We start from the raw sequence: 18157 nt of genomic DNA on the forward strand, positions 1-18157 counted from the left end.
CTCCCTAGGTTACACCAAATTCCGACCCCTCCCTTGCCCCCACACAAAATTCCGACCAACCATGGTGTGTTAATTTCGTTGTCGACTGGGTTGATATGGAAATCGAGGAAGATGAAGAAGAAACGTCAAAAAGGTGAGCCCTACTAACGGATTCATGGACGGAATCCGTTAATTGGTAAAATCGAATTTTTGGAAATTTTGGTGGTGGTAAAGTAAATCTTTTTTTTTGGAGGTGGTAAATTCAATTAAGTGGTTTTTTGAAGGTGGTAAAAGTCAAAATTTCCTATTATTTATTGTTCGAAATTTTCAAAAACTATCAACTCCTAATTAAATAGTTTATGGAAAAAAAATGGTACTTGTATATGATGTTAATTTTTTGAAAAAGTACTCCGTATTTTATATTTTTGAGTTGTAAAACAATAACTATTTAAGTATATTTTTGCTCTAATATTTTTGTCAAACTAAGCGATGATGTTCATTTGCCCCCCCGGCTTAAAATTCATGGCTCCGCCACTGGCGTAAAAAGGATGACACATCAACATATATATAGCCGGAGCTAAAAACCCCGTTTTTCATGTATTCATTGTACGTTAGAACGAGTTTTTGGTCACGCCATATGGCTTCTTTCAAGTAGGCTTGGCAGTTGGCTGCCAACTGTTAGGAAAAATAATTTATAGCATTAATAGTCATAATGCAACATATATTTCGTACCAGAAACTAGACAAATAAATAAATTTACGGATAAATAATAAAATTCTTATTAACATGTACATGTGTCACCCGCTCTCTCTTTTGCAAACATATTTTGCACATAAATTATCAAAATTAGTGTTGTTTCAATGAATACTACAAGAAGAGGGGGTTGAATTGTAGTATGACAGAATAGTCAAACATTTTGCAAAATTAAAACTAAGTAAGCTAGAGGAACAGAAAGATAAGTTAAAGGAACTAAAAGTGCAAGAGAGATTTTTACGTGGAAAACTCCTTGGCCCTAAACAAGGAGAAAAACCACGACCAATTAGGATTTTAGGAGAAGAATCTTCACTAGAATAGGGCAAATGGTTTTATTACAAACTAAAGACTCTAGCTTCAAGTTTTTCAACGAACTCAAAGCCCCAAGGAACAACTCACCCAACTTGTGACTCTTCTCTTCTCTTTCTCTTCTCTATCTCTCTTCTCTTTCTCACTTCTCTTTCTCACAAAAAAAGGTTCACTCAAACTTCCCCATTCCCCAAAATACAAATCGAAAGAAATAACTCTAGTATAAGAACATAAGAACACTCTATTTCACTAATGTGGAATTGGACTCTTAACTCGAATAAAGAAAGAAAAAGCTGAAAACATAATTGAGCAAGGGTCAATTTTTCCAACAGAGATTAAAAACTATTTATAGAGCAATAGATACATTGGAAAATCCTCTTTGTGCAGCAACTCCATTACTCCACTACTCCAACCCACTAAGACGAACATGTTCCTAATTTCAAGGAATCATGAACTCCTCAATGTGCTTGACCATACATGAAAGAGATCATGGGGAGGCCGCAAGTTTTGGAAAACTTAAAATCAGATTTTATTTGTTAAAAAGATATTTTGAAAATCAGAATAAAATAAAATCCTTTTTGTTGGAAAAGATAAACGTGGCAAAACTGTTTTCCTAAAAACATGCTTGCACTATTTTGACCAATTCCACACAGCAATTTTTGAGTATAATTCTATCCTTATACTTACATAAATCCTAAAATATAAAAATATATTTAGTCTTCATGTTCTCTGATGAAGCTTCTACTCCGAGGCTTATGTTCCTCAAGGGGAACTTTTCTTCTCAAGTCTTCATTTCTGAAGATCCAGTTCCTGCAAAGGAACTCTTCTTTTTGGATAGCTTTGCTTCTGGCTCTTTTGTTCCAGTGGTATCTTCACAAGACACTTAGTTCTCCTAGTCTTTGCATCTGATCACACACTTAAACAATCAAGGTTTTATTAGTTTGTAAGTGTAGGGAATATTTCAAGCATTAATCCCCTAGCTTGAACCTCACTGTGATCATACACTAAAGTACGGTGGCGTCCAAAGGGAAAGAAGATAGAGCAAAAGAGTCGCCAACAAGTTTTTTTAGGAACTTGTAAACCGTTCACGAGGTGAAGGTTACACCCCTTAACGATCCAGGAGATCGTCAACTCCAATAGGTCTTGAACCATGACTGGTAGTTCGGGGATGAAGGTACAAATTCAACCTAAAAGAGATTGAACCTGCCCTAATAATAGGCCTCAACTTTATTCTGATCGTACTCATGTGCGCTTTCTGACTAACATGCAATCAATAGGATTAACCTAAACCTGTTTATCTATGTTGATTGAATATTAATGCACAAATAAATCTATTATTGGCGATCACTTGAATTATAATCAAAATTAACCCTAAACAAGATTATTAATTATCTTATTAAGCGTGATTACAAGTAAAAATTCCCTTTAAACATGCATAAAAGGCGTGATCAAGCAATAACAATAAATATAATCAAGCAACATAATAAATAATCACCAAAATAATCATCATTATAATAATAATAATCATCATAAAATTATATTCATTATAAAAATAATCATGTTAAAGCATAATAGCAAGATCCTAGGCATGATACTAACAAGATTAATAACAAACCCTAGCATGTCACTAAACAATAAAAATCAAAGCTTTAACCCTAACATGATACCAACAATCATAAACATTAGAAAGAAAATAGGAAGCATCATACTTTTAATCATACTTAGTGTTAAAGTTACCCTAGACATGATACTAAGAATTTATTGTTGTCACCCTAAACATCAAATTAAGGAAAACATCCTAACATGATACTAGGAATCATAATAACAATCTAAGCATGATTTTTACATAATAACATCAATAAAACAATTAAAGTACTTACTTGGATGTCTCGTACCTCTTTCTAATAACAAAATACACACATTAGTAACTTCAAGGAAAATAATAAACAAAACAATTAAATTAAATAATTAAAAGAGAGATTTGGGACCAAACCCTCAGAAATTAAACCTTTCACGTCTAGGGCGAAGGAAACTTCGAATTATGCTAGGTGTTTCTAAATGTAATGAATGCGGAATTTTAATATTTGAGAGAAGGCTAGTTTAGAAAAGAGAGAAAGAGAGAGAGAGAGTAATCAAGAAAATCTTGTTGAGAGTTGGTGAATGAAAACGGAGTTTTTAGGAGACAATTTATAAAGAAAATCAGCCAAAAAGATAAAACATCAAAAATAGAATTATGACGCGTAAAACCAGAATTAGCGCCAAACGCTGACGTTAGCGCCACGCGCTACAGCTGGCGTTTGGCGCTAACTAATAAATTGACGCGTTTTCTTAAAATCAGATAGAAATTGCCGTACAGGAGGATAAAATCGTATTTTCCTCAAAAACGTTCTTTTATTCTGATTAAAACTCTAAAAATTCAACAAAAGTCAATTTATCAATGCTAATTGAATTAGGAATGAAAAGAACCTTCTAGAAGAATCTAGAAGACTAAAACCATTCCTAATTGCATTAGGAATGATAAATCCATATTAGGCCCTCCTCTAGATCATTGGGCCGCATATAAGGCTCAAACCAGGCCCAATTTAGTAATTTGGCCATAACTTCCTCAATATTCATCTGAATTGGGCTTATAATATATCGTTGGAAAGCTCTTTTGAAGCCCTATCCAACTACACTACTACTGGACCCATATCATGGACCAACCAAACTGAATTGGCTGTTTTCTTAAAATAGGTTTTCAAAAACAGAGAGAGGAGAAAAGAAATTAAAACTATCCGCAACACTAAACTTTCCACACTTTCACTTCATTCGATTACGATTCGATGTGAAAGGTACTCATCACTAGGTTTGGTTTTGGGGAGACACAAATGGGTATCTACAGTAAGTAAGTGAGGTTGTGTCATCATCAAAATCATTAAGTCCAACAATTAGTAAATGAAAACATAAAAGAAGTACAGACTACTTTTATATAATATGTCTACTATCTAAAAATTAAGTTACTACAAAACTTCATATACATGTGTTTTTTTTTTCCAATTAAAATTTTAAATGTAAAATTTTGGTAATAGAATAACTCTTATTATTATTATTATTATTATTATTATTATTATTATTATTATTATTATTATTATTATTATTATTATATGTAGCATAGGTTTTGATTTTTTTTTTCGTGATTAACATTGACTTGTGTAGACACCCATTTGTGTCTCCCCAAAACCAAACCCGGTGATGAGTACCTTTCACGTCGAGTCATAATCGAATGAAACGAAGTGTGGAAAGGTCTAGCGTTGCGGGAAGTTTTAATTTCTTTTCTCTTCTCTATATTTTTGAAAACTTATTTTAAGAAAAAATCCAATCCAGTTTGGTTGGTCCATGATATGGGTCCAATAGTGGTGTAGTTGGATGGGGCTTGCAAAGACCTTTCCAACGATATATTATAAGCCCAATTCCGATGAATATTGAGGAAGTTATGGCCAATTTACTAAACTGGGTCCGGTTTGAGCTTTATGTACGGCCCAATGATCTAGGGGAGGGTCTTATATGATTTATCATTCCTAATGCAATTAGCAATGGTTTTAGTCTTCTAGATTCTTCTAGAAGGTTCTTTTCTTTCCTAATTCAATTAGCATTGATAAATTGACTTTTGTTGACTTTACAGAGTTTTAATCAAAATCAAATAGCATTTTCGAAGAAATTATATTATTTTATCCTCCCGTACGGTAAACTTATCGGATTTTCGAAAATGCGTTAAAATCAAGCTTGGCGTCCAACCCCAGGCCTTGGCGCCTGGCGCTAGTGGTGGTTCCTGGCGCCAGCTAGCCAGGGTTGGCGCCAGCTCTGTTTTCTGAGCGTCAGACTCTGTTTTGTTAAATTATCTTTTTTGACTGATTTTCTCTATAAATATCGTATGAAAAACTCCGTTTTCATTCATCATCTACATCTACCATTCATCATCAATTCATTCATCACCTATTCTCTCTAATCATTCACCAACTTTCATCAAGATTCTCTTGATTATTCTCTCTTAATTCTTACTTTGTTTTCACCTACGAAATTCCGCATTCACAAGGTCTAGAAACACCTAGCCATATTCGAATTTCCTTCGCCCTAAACGTGAAAGGTTTAATTTCTGAGGGTTTGGTCCCAAAACTCTCTTTCAATTATTTAATTTAATTGTTTGATTATTATTTTCCTTGAACTTACTAACGTGTGTATTTTGTTATTAGAAAGAGGTACGAGGCATCAAAGTAAGTACTTTAATTGATTTATTGATATTATGATGTAGAAATCATGTTTACATTGTTATTATGATATTCCTAGTATCATGTCTAGGGTAATTTTAATATTAAATATGATTGTTGCGATACTTCCTATGTTCTTCCTAATATTTATGATTGTTAGTATCATGTTAGGGTTAAAGACTTGATTTTTATTGCTTAGTGACATGCTAGGGTTTGTTATTAATCTTGTTAGTATCATGCCTAGGATCTTGCAATTATTATGCTTTAATATTAACATGAACATGATTATGATTATAATTATTTTTATGATGATTATTTTATTTATGATGATTATTATAATTATTATTCATGATATTTATTATTATTATTGCTTGATATTTATTGTTATTGCTTGATCACACCTTTTATGCATGTTTAAAGGGAATTGGTACTTGTAATCACGCTTAATAAGATAATTAATAATCTTGTTAGGGTTAATTTTGATTATAATTTCAAGTGATCGCCAATAATAGTTTGTTTGTGCATTAATATTCAACCAACAAAGATTAAACAAGTTTAGGGTTAATCCTATTGATTGTATGTTAATCAGAAAGCGCACATGAATACGATCAGAATAAAGTAGAGGCCTATTATTAGGGCAGGTTCAATCTCTTTAGGTTGGATTTGTACCTTCATCCCCGAACCCTTATCTGGTTCGTGACCTTATAGAGTTGACGATCTCTTGGATCGTTTAGGGGTGTAACCTTCACCTCGTGAACGGTTTACAAGTTCCTAAAAAACTTGTTGGCGACTCTTTTGCTCTATCTTCTTTCCCTTTGGACGCCACCGTACTTTAGTATATGATCACAGTGGGGTTCAAGCTAGTGGGATTAAAGCTTGAAATATTCCCTACAGCGTGTATTCTTCTTCTTATTATTATTATTTTTATCTTTAGTTTAGGCAAAGTTAAATTGTTTTTCTCCTCAAAAAAAAAAGTTAATTTTTTTTTTTTTAGGAAATGTGCTGAACTTTTTTTTTACTTATGATTATTATTTAGTCTACAAAATCATTTTATGTTTAAATGAATATCATATAAATGCTTAAAAGATCATGATTCCGGAATTCCCTTTAAACCGATTTGTTTAAAATAATAAAATAAGAGTTAAATAATATGTTTTGTATAATTTTTTTATTGTGGCTTTTCATCGTTCATAAATGACACGTAAAAGGTAAATTTGATTCTTAAACCAAAACCATGTCTAAAATTCTACAGTAAATGACAAATACCGCTATTTACCACTAAAGCAATGTACCACAATCTACCACTATTAAAATTAATTAAATATTTTATTTATTTTTAAAATTTTAAATTGAATATTTACATTATGTGTTAAACTCACAATAATTATAGGAGAAAACGGCTTAATGAGCCTTAACCATTAAACACATATATATAGGCTTACAACATTAACCTAAATTGCCAAAACTCCTAACAAGATATATACAAAGATATTCACAAAATATATCTAACTTATCATAATTATAACCTAACACTCCCCCTTAAGTCGGAGTATGTAAATCACGAATGCCTAACATATGAAGAAGAAAACTAAATTTTCGTTTCCCAAGTGCCTTTGTCAAAATATCTGCTAACTGATGACTTGTAGGAATATACGTAGTATCTAGATTATCATTCACCAACTCATCACGAACAAAGTGACAATCTACCTCTATATGCTTAATACGATCATGAAAAACAGGATTTTAGCAATATGGAGAGCAGATTGACTATCACAATACAACTTCATAGGCTTGGGATGCAAAATACCAAGAGAAGATAACAAAGATTTCAGCCACTTTAATTCACAAGTTGTAATTGCCATAGCACGATACTCGGCTTCAATAGAAGAACGAGACACTGTCGGTTGTTTCTTAGTCTTCCATGAGATAGGAGAACGACCAAGAAAAACCATATAACCAGACAAAGAACGATGAGTCAAAGGACACGATGCCCAATCACTGTCACAGAAAGCCGTCAAACACATGTCCTTCATAGAGCGTAACAATATACCCTGACCAGGACTACCTTTAATATAGGGTAGTACTCTGATTGCAGCATCCCAATGTTGTACCTGCGGGTTACTCAAAAACTGTGCAAGAGTATGAACAGAGTAACTCAACTCTGGACGAGTTACCGATAAATAAACAAGTCACCCAACCAAGCGACAATACTGATCAGGTTGAGAGAATGACTCCCCCTCGGCATATGCCAGACGATGGTTCTGCTCCATAGGAGTATCAATAGGCTTACAACCTAACATTCCTGCTTCAGATAACACATCCAAAGCATATTTACGCTGAGACAAAAATATGTCTTCCGGACCACGGGCAACTTCAATACCCAAAAAATACTTCAAACACACCAAGGTCTTTCATATGACAGCAAGTACTCAAATATTTTTTAAAACAAATTATTGCATCATGAGACGAACCAGTAATAATTAGATCATCAACATACACAAGAACATGAAGGGAGACCGTACCCTGAATATAACTGAACAAAGAATAATATGCATATGATTGCTTGAAACCATAGGATTTCAAAGCACTAGACAATTTAGAAAACCACTGTCGTGGAGCCTGTTTCAAACCATATAGAGACTTACGCAGCCTACAAACCTTCCCTGGAGTAGGACAATTATAACCTGGAGGTAATTGCATATACACTTCCTCCTCCAAATCACCGTGAAGAAAAGCATTATGAACATCCATCTGATGTAACTCCCAATTTAAAGAAGCAGCAACAGAAAGAAAAAGTCTAACTGTCCCCATTTTTGCCACAGGAGCAAAAATCTCATTATAATCAACACCTGCTACCTGTCGATTGCCATACACAACAAGGCGACCTTTAAGTCGCTCTACTTCACCTGTAGAAGTATATTTAATTTTATACACCCAACCACTACCAATAGCCTTCTTGCCTGGAGGTAAGTCCTCCAATGTGCCATTTCGTTCGAGAGCAGCAATTTCTTCTTTCATCGCCTTACGCCACCCTTCATGTTTCACAGCTTCTCTAAACGAGGAAGGCTCTTTACCTTTTGCAACTGCTGTCAGAAAACACTTATGTCTCATAGAAAAATTGTTATAATCAACATAACAAGCTATATCAAATTGTTTACCTAAAGAACGTGATTGAGTAGCAGGAGCAGTAATTGTTGAGGGAGTAGGGTCTATTTCTTGGCGAACAATTATATTAGTCACATAACCACGGAGCTTCGTAGAGGGTATTTTGGTACTATGACCACGACCCAATATTTCACCATCAGTACCTGTAGTTCTACCATCTGCCACATAACCACTACTAGTACCTGTATTGCTACCCTCTGCCACATTAGCACTCGTACTCCCCCTTAAATATAGAGGGTCAGAAGCATAATTTTCACTAATTAAAACATGATCAGAAGCAAGACTTGCACTAGGATCTTGACTTGATGACGAGGCATGCACATGCAAGTCAGGGTGGACATCTTGCCTTAAAACTACTCCATTATCACACATCACAGTAGCATGCATATGTAAATCATCATCAAATTCCTCATCGTCCCACAAACTCACTTGATTAAAGTAACGTTCCCATTGCAACCTCTCAGACTCATCAACAGATTCAATAAAAGGGAACTTATCTTCAACAAACTTCACATCATGACTAATTAAAAACTCGTTAGTCTCCAAATCATAAAATCGCCAACCCTTTTTACCGAAAGGATAACCAAGAAATATACACCTCCTAGACTTCGAATCAAATTTATCTTTACCACGAACATTATTCACAACATAACTCAAACACCCAAAAACACATACTTCATCATAATAAGGGGGTTTTCCAAACAAACATTCATGAAGAGTTTTTCCACCTAAAATAGGAGTGGGAGTCAAATTAATAAGGTGAACGGCGGCCAAAACACATTCTCACCAAAAATACTTAGGCAATTTAGCTTGAAAACGTAAAGCACGAGCAACATTCAAAATATGCTTATATTTCCTTTCAATACGACCATTTTGTTGAGCGGTATCTACACATGAGGTTTGATGTATTACTCCTTTTTTTATCAAAAAAAGGTCTCAAACACAAAAACTCTTGCCCATTATCACTTCGTACAACTTTAATCTTTTTATTAAATTGAGTTTTGATTAAAGTCAAAAAATCACGAATTATTTTCCCTACTTCATGTTTACCAACCATCAAACAAATCCATGTAGCACGAGAGTAATCATCAACAATAATAAGAAAATATCTAGCATTGCAACTAGAAGAAATTCTATTCGGACCCCATATATCACAATGTATCAAATCAAACAAACCAGATGCTTTATTCATACTTAAAGGAAACGAGTTTCGGGGTTGTTTACCCATAAAACAAATATGACAATCTAACACACCACACTTTTTATTCATGCTACTACTGGCTACTCCAGGTAAAGATGATATTACTTTCATCGAAGGATGACCTAAACGCCTATGCCATAACATACTTGAATCTGGAACACCAACCGAATTTTCTTGACAAACACGAGGACGAACCGGCCGGAAAAAATAGACCCCATTACACTGCTCCCCCGCTCCAATCAGGTTCTCCAAAGTGCAGTCCTGAATAGTACATAGCTTGTTAGTGAATAGAACAATAAATTTTTGCTTTTCTAATAATTGAGACACTGACAACAAATTACAATTTAATTCAGGAACAAAAAAAACATCCTCTAAAATCAAATCATCACTCAAAATAATTTTGCCTTCTTTTGTGACCGTAGTACTTTTCCCGTTAGGCAAACCAACAGAAGATTTAATGTCACGCAAATTAGAAAATAAACTCAAGTTACCAGACATGTGGTTTGAAGCCTCTGTATCAATTATCCACACATTAAATAAGACGTACCGTGAGATTTAGCATCTGTCAAGGAAGTAGTGGAATTACTTCCCTTTATAGCATTTAAAAATTGTGCCCACTGATCATCAGTAAGTGTTGGAGCAGAACCACGATCCTCGGCATTCACCTCCTGCCCACTGCTTTGCCGAGAGCTGCTGTTTACATTGCCAGCGAACCCACGTCCACTAGAGTCCGTTGTACGACCACTGCGATTGTTGTGACCACCTCCACGGCCAGACCTGCCACCACGCTGACCTCCACGCCCACCAGAATTGAAATATTCGGGCCAGCCATTTAAATCAAAGCACTTCTCCTTAACATGAACTTTTTTCCCACAATGGTCACACACGCGAACTTCACCACTACTACCACTTGACCAAGCAGCCCTGCCTTGAGCAGAACCCGAGGCCGCAAACCCCACAGCCTCCGATCGCGAGTCTTGAGAATCAGAAACATTCTGTTTTCTCTCATCCGACACTACTTTCGCGTAAGCCACGTTCAATGACGGAATTGGGTCCATCATAAGAAGGGTCGATACAATACTCCTAAACTTTTTTGGTTCTAAACCAATAAAAAATTGGTGAAGTAATTCACTTTCAAGAATCTTGGCATATTGAGAATCAGCATCACACGTACACTTAGGGAACTTACAATAACTTGCTAATTCATCTTGTAGCTTCCTCAATTCACCAAAATACACGGCCACCGGCCTACCACGTTGCTTGCAATCCACAATTTGAGCCTTCAACTCAAGAATACAAGGACCATTGCCAAGGGAATATCTATCACGTAGATCATCCCATAAAGATTTGACATGGTCGGGAAAACGAACCGTAGAACGTACCGAAACATCCAAGGTATTCACAATCCAAGCAACGAGCATTGAATTAACGATACCCCATTGATCAAAATCTGGAGACTCCTTGCCCGGCACCGTAATAGTGCCATCAATAAAACCAAATTTTTTTCTTAGCACGAAGATTATTTCGCAAAGAACGAGACCACTCCTCATAGTTATCTCCTTTGAGCATAATTGGGCTAATCACAGCCCCTGTACCCTCACTTGGATGGAGATAATAAGCAGAAAATGGCTCATAACGAGGGGCCTTGGGAACATCATCATCACTACTCAATAGACGAACAAGCACAAAGCGGAAGCACGACCAGGAACAAAACAGAAAAGGAAAAAAAAATCAAGAAGAACAAAGAACTAGATTTTGTGTTTAGGAAGAAATTAAAGAACGTAAAAATTCTCTAAATTAGAGTGCTCTTGATACCATGTTAAACTCACAATAATTATAGGAGAAAACGGCTTAATAAGCCTTTACCATTCAACACATATATATAGGCTTACAACATTAACCTAAATTGCCAAAACTCCTCACAAGATATATACAAAGATATTCACAAAATATATCTAACTTATCATAATTATAACCTAACATTATGTTAAATCTTTTTAATTAATTGGCTTGGATAAAAAAATCTTTTTAGTTAATTGGCTTGGCTAAAATATCTAAATATGAATATAACCATAAATTTGTAATTATATATATACAATATTTTTAAAAAATTAAATGTACACACAAAAATTTGGTATAAAAATATATTGTAATATTGTAGCAAATCATTTGTTGGTAAAGAATATTAGGATCCCTTCAAAACGGTAAAGTATATTAGGATAGAATTTGTCAAAGCTATTCCCTCCAAATCCCCAATTCACGGCAACAGTGGCGTATTTAAAAAAAAAAACTATTTTCATTATTTCTAAAACCAATATTATTTTTTTTATCAAAAATCATGTAAAAACTAATTAGCTCCCGTGCGATCCACGGATATTATAAAAATAATTTATAATTGTGTACATTTTTAAATCAATTTATCATCCAAAATATGTAAAATCTTTGTATTAACATAAACAAAACTACAAAAATTAAAATAATATAATCAAAAGAAAATTTATGTATACAACAAAATTTAGTGGACTTTGTAATTAGGAGTAATCACATAAATACATGGTTAATATTTGCTCTCTTTAAGATTATCTATGTGTGACAATTTTATTTTTTTTTGAGAGAATATAACTTAAGATAATGTAGTTAATATTAAATTTTCAAAATTAAAAAATAAATAATTAAAAAAGTAATGAAAATTGGACTTTGAACATTTATTTTATTAAATTTATTTTTTGCTTTTTTTTTACTTTATTAAATCGAACATTTCCGCTAACATTATTTTTAGTCACTAGTTTAAGGCCCGTGCCATGCATGGTAAGTCTAATATTTTTAAGAGAATTAACTATATCCAAAAAATAAAATTTAATAAAACATACAAATCAAATATATAGAAATTATAATGTCATAATACTTATTAATAGGCAAAACAACAAATGATCTAAAAAATGGAATTTTTTAGTCTGCCCGAACTCAAGATTTTTCAAGCGGGGCTTGATCACGTCTAGTGGCTATATTAGTAAATACTTATTTATAAATGTTATTTTAATAAACATCAAAAGTCAACTGAACAACAAACTAAAATCTCCACAAAAATAATTAGCAAAAGTTCAAACATTCACAAAATTACAAATAATATCACCTTTATATCTAAAAATCATTTGTTAAACACAACATTTATTTTATGGCTATACTATACTCTATAAATCAATTTGTGATATTATGTACGTATAATAGTAAAATTTCATAAACAAAATTGTAATTGACTTGAATATTTAGTTATATTGAATTGAAATTGGAATAAAATATTAGCTAGAGGTATTTGAAAAAAAAAATTAAGTGATATTTTAAAGTAATTTCATTAACATCTATTATATGAATCAATTTATTATAACTTTTTTGGCAAAATCTAATAATACTCCATTTAAAAGATAGTTAAAAAGGAGTTGAAATAATTTTATTTTTTTTTTAAAGAAGTTGAAATAATTATTTAGGTAAATGTGTATACAATAGTTATGAACACCAAATAAGTAGGTTTATATATTTGTTATAAAGATAATATAAAGGATTAAGGATTTGAAATGATATAATTATAGAATTAAATATTAACAAAAAAAAAGGTTAAAAAGGGAAGGGGAGTTTTGGAGGGAAAAAACAGCATCAGAAAGTGACATGTGTCACTCCTGGTATTTGTTTTAGTATTAAGTTATTGATTGATAGAAAGCCGTGTAAGTTAGTATTAATTATGTTATGGCAGCCTCTAAGAGACCATTTCACAAAACAACAGGTCTCTTTTATTTTAGCATGGAAAGCCGCAGAGGTTGGTATTCAATTTGTTATGGCAGCCTCTAAGAGACTAGTTATATATAATAACATGTCTCTTTGAACTTTTTTTTTAATTTTTTATACAGGGGTAGCATGTGCTAGTGCTACCCCTTGTGCCTTAGTGGATCCACCACTATTTGCTCATACGTGACGTATCAATATATGTCTCACTGGCAAGTCATCACAATTAAACATTAAATTATATTTTTACTAATCCCAACTTTCATAAATATATATATATATATATATATATATATATATATATATATATATATATATATATATATATATATATATATATATATATATATATATATATATATCAAGCGATTGCTAATTGGTTATCATATCATAATTTCACAATTTTCTTATTACACAAAAAAAAGCATAAAAAATAACAACTGGGAGCATTACCTGCAATTCAAAATAAAAAAGAGTCCTAATATGCTTGAAACACGAAATACCCACTCAAATAAATGGTAAAAACGTGTAAGCCAAATTTAGACTAAAATATAATATAAGTAAAATAACATGGTTGCTCCACATCAGGTATTATTGGAACCCTAGCTTAGACTCACGTCTTGTATGAACCATGATTTATTCAATGATAGGTTCAATTAGAATCATTTCGACTTGTTTGCGGATAAACTGGGTCATAGTATAGCCATCTTCACCATCAGGATAAACATCGTATAATATTCTTGCCAAGTTAACGGTACAAGTTAGCAATGGCCTTGGAATAGTAATAGGTCCAAAAATCGCTTCGTTTAAGTCCTTCCATGCACACTCCACCTCTGATCGAAGCTCCTTGATGGTTTCTTCCATGGACGTACCAAACTGACCCATGTGACTATTTAACGCAGTTGAAACAGGGCCTCTTTTTACTTCAAACTGCAAAATTATTCAATTCCATTGATTAAAAATAGAAATGATAATGATTAATTATCTGATAATTTACAACAGTAACGTAGCATAAATATGTTGAGACCATAAACAAACCCACAAGTGAGTGAAAGCGTTGTCCTACATTATTAAACTAATGATAAGAGTAAAGGGGGGGTGGGGTTAGAGAAACGTGCATCCCACATTGCATATAAGAGAAAGTCGTGTCCACTGTATAAGGCTAAGGAAATGCTTCTCTCATTGTCACATATTTTTGCAGTGGTACCTTCTTAAATTCATTGACGGGATACACTCGTAAAAGGTGTAGCCTAGACCTGTTTAACAAAATAATACCAGAAATATCGAACAGAATTAGATATACATACCTCATGGCTAATAATGTCATTCAGGAGCCGCCCGATCATACAACAGGCTTTTACAGCCTTGGGAATTTGGTTCAACCATTCAAAGGCATCTTTAGTTGCAAAGTCCCCCATACCTAAATAGAATGACACCGTAGTGTACATATAGCCGGAGCTAAAAATCCCGTTTTTCATGTATTCATCGTACGTTGGAACGAATTTTTTGTCACGCCATATGGCTTCTTTCATGTAGCTTGGCAAGTATCGGCCAACTGTTAGGAAAAAAGTTTATAGCATTAATAATCATTATAATTATTGGTAATGCAACATATAATTCATACCAGAAGCTAAAAAAAAAACAATAATTACGGATAAATAATATGCACTTGTTTTTTGACTGATTGAACAGCAAATAATTGTTGCTCCGGAGTTAAAACTTTCTGAATTTCGTTAAACATATCTTGCGTAGCTTGATAAATTGCTTTCATGTAGTTAGGAAGTTGGTCGATGCAGCTTCTCTCACCCCTAATATATTCCATCAATAAATATTCAAGTTATTAAATTAATTAAAGGAAATTTTGACAATTACCACCTACTATTCTTTCCATTAGCAATTAACATCCGTTATTATTATTTTTTTTAAATTACCACCTACTCTTTTATAAAACATAAAAAATTCTCACCTAATTGCCTCCCAACCACATTATGACGTCATGTGGGCCCCACTTTTTTATCTTCCCCTCTTCTTTTCCCTCCCTTTTCTCATTTGTCACTCGATTTTCATCTCCTTTGACTCATTTTTTTGCTCACTTTATTTTTTTTGCTCAAAAAATAACCACCTAGTTGGGCCTCAATTTATTCTTTCGCTCAAAAAATAGTACAACTATTATAATATGAAGAATTTACTAGTCAGATCAACGTTTAATAGCCAACAATCAATCGTTAAATAATCCTCAGTGTGATACTTAGAGGTGGAATTACAAATCAACATGGATTTGGAGGGTTTTTTATTACAAAAAAAAAAAAAAAAAAGTGTCAAATAACTAAGATAATATTTATCAGATATCAAATAAATTAAAATTATAAATGTGAGAGGGAGTTATATATATATGTGTGTGTATGTATATAATTATGCAATGTGGAGGGAGTTGGATGTTATATAAAATTAGGTTAGTCTTGTGTGATTCATGATTTTGACAAATTAAATTTATTATATCTAATATATAATTTAAGAGTTTTTTTTCCAACTTTCATTCACAGCACTCCAAAATTTCATCCCTGCAATTCTAGCCATCCTATTTTTTAATTTTTTTTTTGTTTTTGAAAAAAAAATAATCAATAACCACTATTGTTACTCATAACTACTCATATCACTCAATTAAAATCTAGCGCTCTATTAAAAAAAACAAAATAATAACCACCCTTTAATAACTATCACTTCTAATATTTTTTTTCTCATAATATATATACTACATATTTTAAATATATATATATATATATATATATATATATATATATATATATATATATATATATATATATATATATATGTATGTATGTATGTAATTATGCAAAGTGGGGGGAGTTGGATGTTATATAAAATTAGGTTAGTCTTGTGTGATTCATGGTTTTGACAAATTAAATTTATTATATCTAATATATAATTTAAGAGTTTTTTTTTTCCACTTTCAGTCACAATAGTCCAATCCTTGAATGGAGTAATTCTATGCATTCTCTTTTTTAATTTTTTCTTTTTTAATTTTTTTTTTTTTAATAACTTCCTCTACAATAACTTCCACTTCTCCATTTTTTCAAACCATTCAAAAAAAAAAATCTACAACTACCACTTAATTTATTTTTTCTTTTAAATATACATAAATGCTCCAAACTCCCAATCTTGTTCTCACGCATTTATTTATTTATTTTATAATATTATTTTTTTAAATAAAAAAAAAACAACTACCCATCCACTTCTCCATTTTTTCAAACCATTCAAAAAAAAATCTACAACTACCACTTAATTTATTTTTTCTTTTAAATATACATAAATGCTCCAAACTCCCAATCTTGTTCTCACGCATTTATTTATTTATTTTATATTATTATTTTTTTAAATAAAAAAAAAATAACTACCCATCCACTTCTCCATTTTTTCAAACCATTCAAAAAAAAATCTACAACTACCACTTAATTTATTTTTTCTTTTAAATATACATAAATGCTCCAAACTCCCAATCTTGTTCTCACGCATTTATTTATTTATTTTACATTATTATTTTTTTAAATAAAAAAAAACAACTACCCATTCCACTCCTTTTTTAAAAAAAAAAAAAAAAAAAAAAACAATAATTACCATCCCACTATTTCTTTTTTTTTTTTTTGTATTTTTTATAAGGGAATACTAATATTACACTTTAATCTAAGAACACTACTAACATTTCATTTTGTGTTATTTTTTTTTACATAGTATAATATATGACATGCAATAATAATATGAGTATATAGTTCATTTTATGAACAATTCACCATAACACTCAAAATCCCCAAACCCTTCGACTATATGTATTTTTTTAGGAAATACCCTCCAAACAACTTCGACTTCTCTAATAAAGAACACGTTTTTTGCGAAACTGGTCTCACCGAAAAACAGTTTGCAAAAGAACGGAGTAACTCCTACATCACTGAACCAAGTTACCCGTATAACACTAAACCGGTAACCTCTATAACTTTGACAAAGTAAACCCCATAATTACTTGCCACATTGCGTGGCCACCTACATATAAGAGTAGACCCTGTTCTTTTAAGCTTCTGAGTAGGGTAGAGAACATAAGATTCCGGCATAGCAGTCAGCGTGGAAAACCAAGTGTCAACAAATTAATAATATTCAGTAGAGCAGCGTTCAGCAGAGTAGACTAGAACACAAGTCCACAACATACCACAACAGCTCAAAAGAACAGGGTCTAAGTTACAACATCAAAATCAACTTTCCGTATTCTAAGTATATTTTTTCTTATAGTATATATATAATATCTTTCTAATATAATATATATCCCGTGCATTTTGTACGGGTACACTCTAGTTATTATAATTTCAAAGTTATTGGAAATTTTGAATACTCGATATATACAAAACTTTCAAATTATAAAGAAAAACATAAAAATTACATATGCATATTTCGAAAAACAAAAATATAAAATAATTGCTAACATTCCATACATTTTAGGTGGGGAAATTTTCTACCACAACTTGACATGTGTACACTCAGGAAAAGGGATGATATTTGTGGTTATTATTTTAGTACTAGGTTAGTCATGTGCGATGCACGGTTTTAATAATGAAAAAATTACTTGTAAGTGTGTAAGAAAAATATTTTAAGCTAGCAAAACAAAATAAATCGTAATCCCTCTAGTAAGATTAATTGAGCTAAAATGAAGAACATGATGATA

General features: G+C 32.2%; 1 protein-coding gene across 1 annotated transcript; it reads right to left on the reverse strand.

Annotated features, from left to right (window-relative positions):
• Positions 1–14064: 14064 nt before the first annotated feature.
• Positions 14065–17552, reverse strand: LOC110720194 (probable sesquiterpene synthase). The gene is made up of 3 exons (XM_021899203.1): positions 17489–17552; positions 14736–14983; positions 14065–14358 (listed from the first exon to the last, which is right to left on the reverse strand). Exons 1-3 carry the CDS (start codon positions 17550–17552, stop codon positions 14065–14067), a joined length of 606 nt encoding a protein of 201 aa, XP_021754895.1.
• Between the last annotated feature and the right edge of the window lie 605 nt (positions 17553–18157).

The sequence above is a fragment of the Chenopodium quinoa genome, unplaced genomic scaffold, assembly GCF_001683475.1.
Source record: "Chenopodium quinoa cultivar QQ74 unplaced genomic scaffold, ASM168347v1, whole genome shotgun sequence".
Lineage (NCBI taxonomy): Eukaryota > Viridiplantae > Streptophyta > Magnoliopsida > Caryophyllales > Amaranthaceae > Chenopodium > Chenopodium quinoa.

Excerpts from the sequence above, each read along its gene's own strand:
- LOC110720194 (XM_021899203.1), bottom strand. The coding sequence starts at position 17,552 with ATGCCGGAATCTTATGTTCTCTACCCTACTCAGAAGCTTAAAAGAACA. Across the intron at positions 14,984-17,488 it reads AACAGGGTCTACTCTTATAT|TTGGCCGATACTTGCCAAGC; the intron begins GTAGGTGGCCAC and ends TTTTCCTAACAG. Across the intron at positions 14,359-14,735 it reads ATGACATTATTAGCCATGAG|TTTGAAGTAAAAAGAGGCCC; the intron begins GTATGTATATCT and ends ATAATTTTGCAG.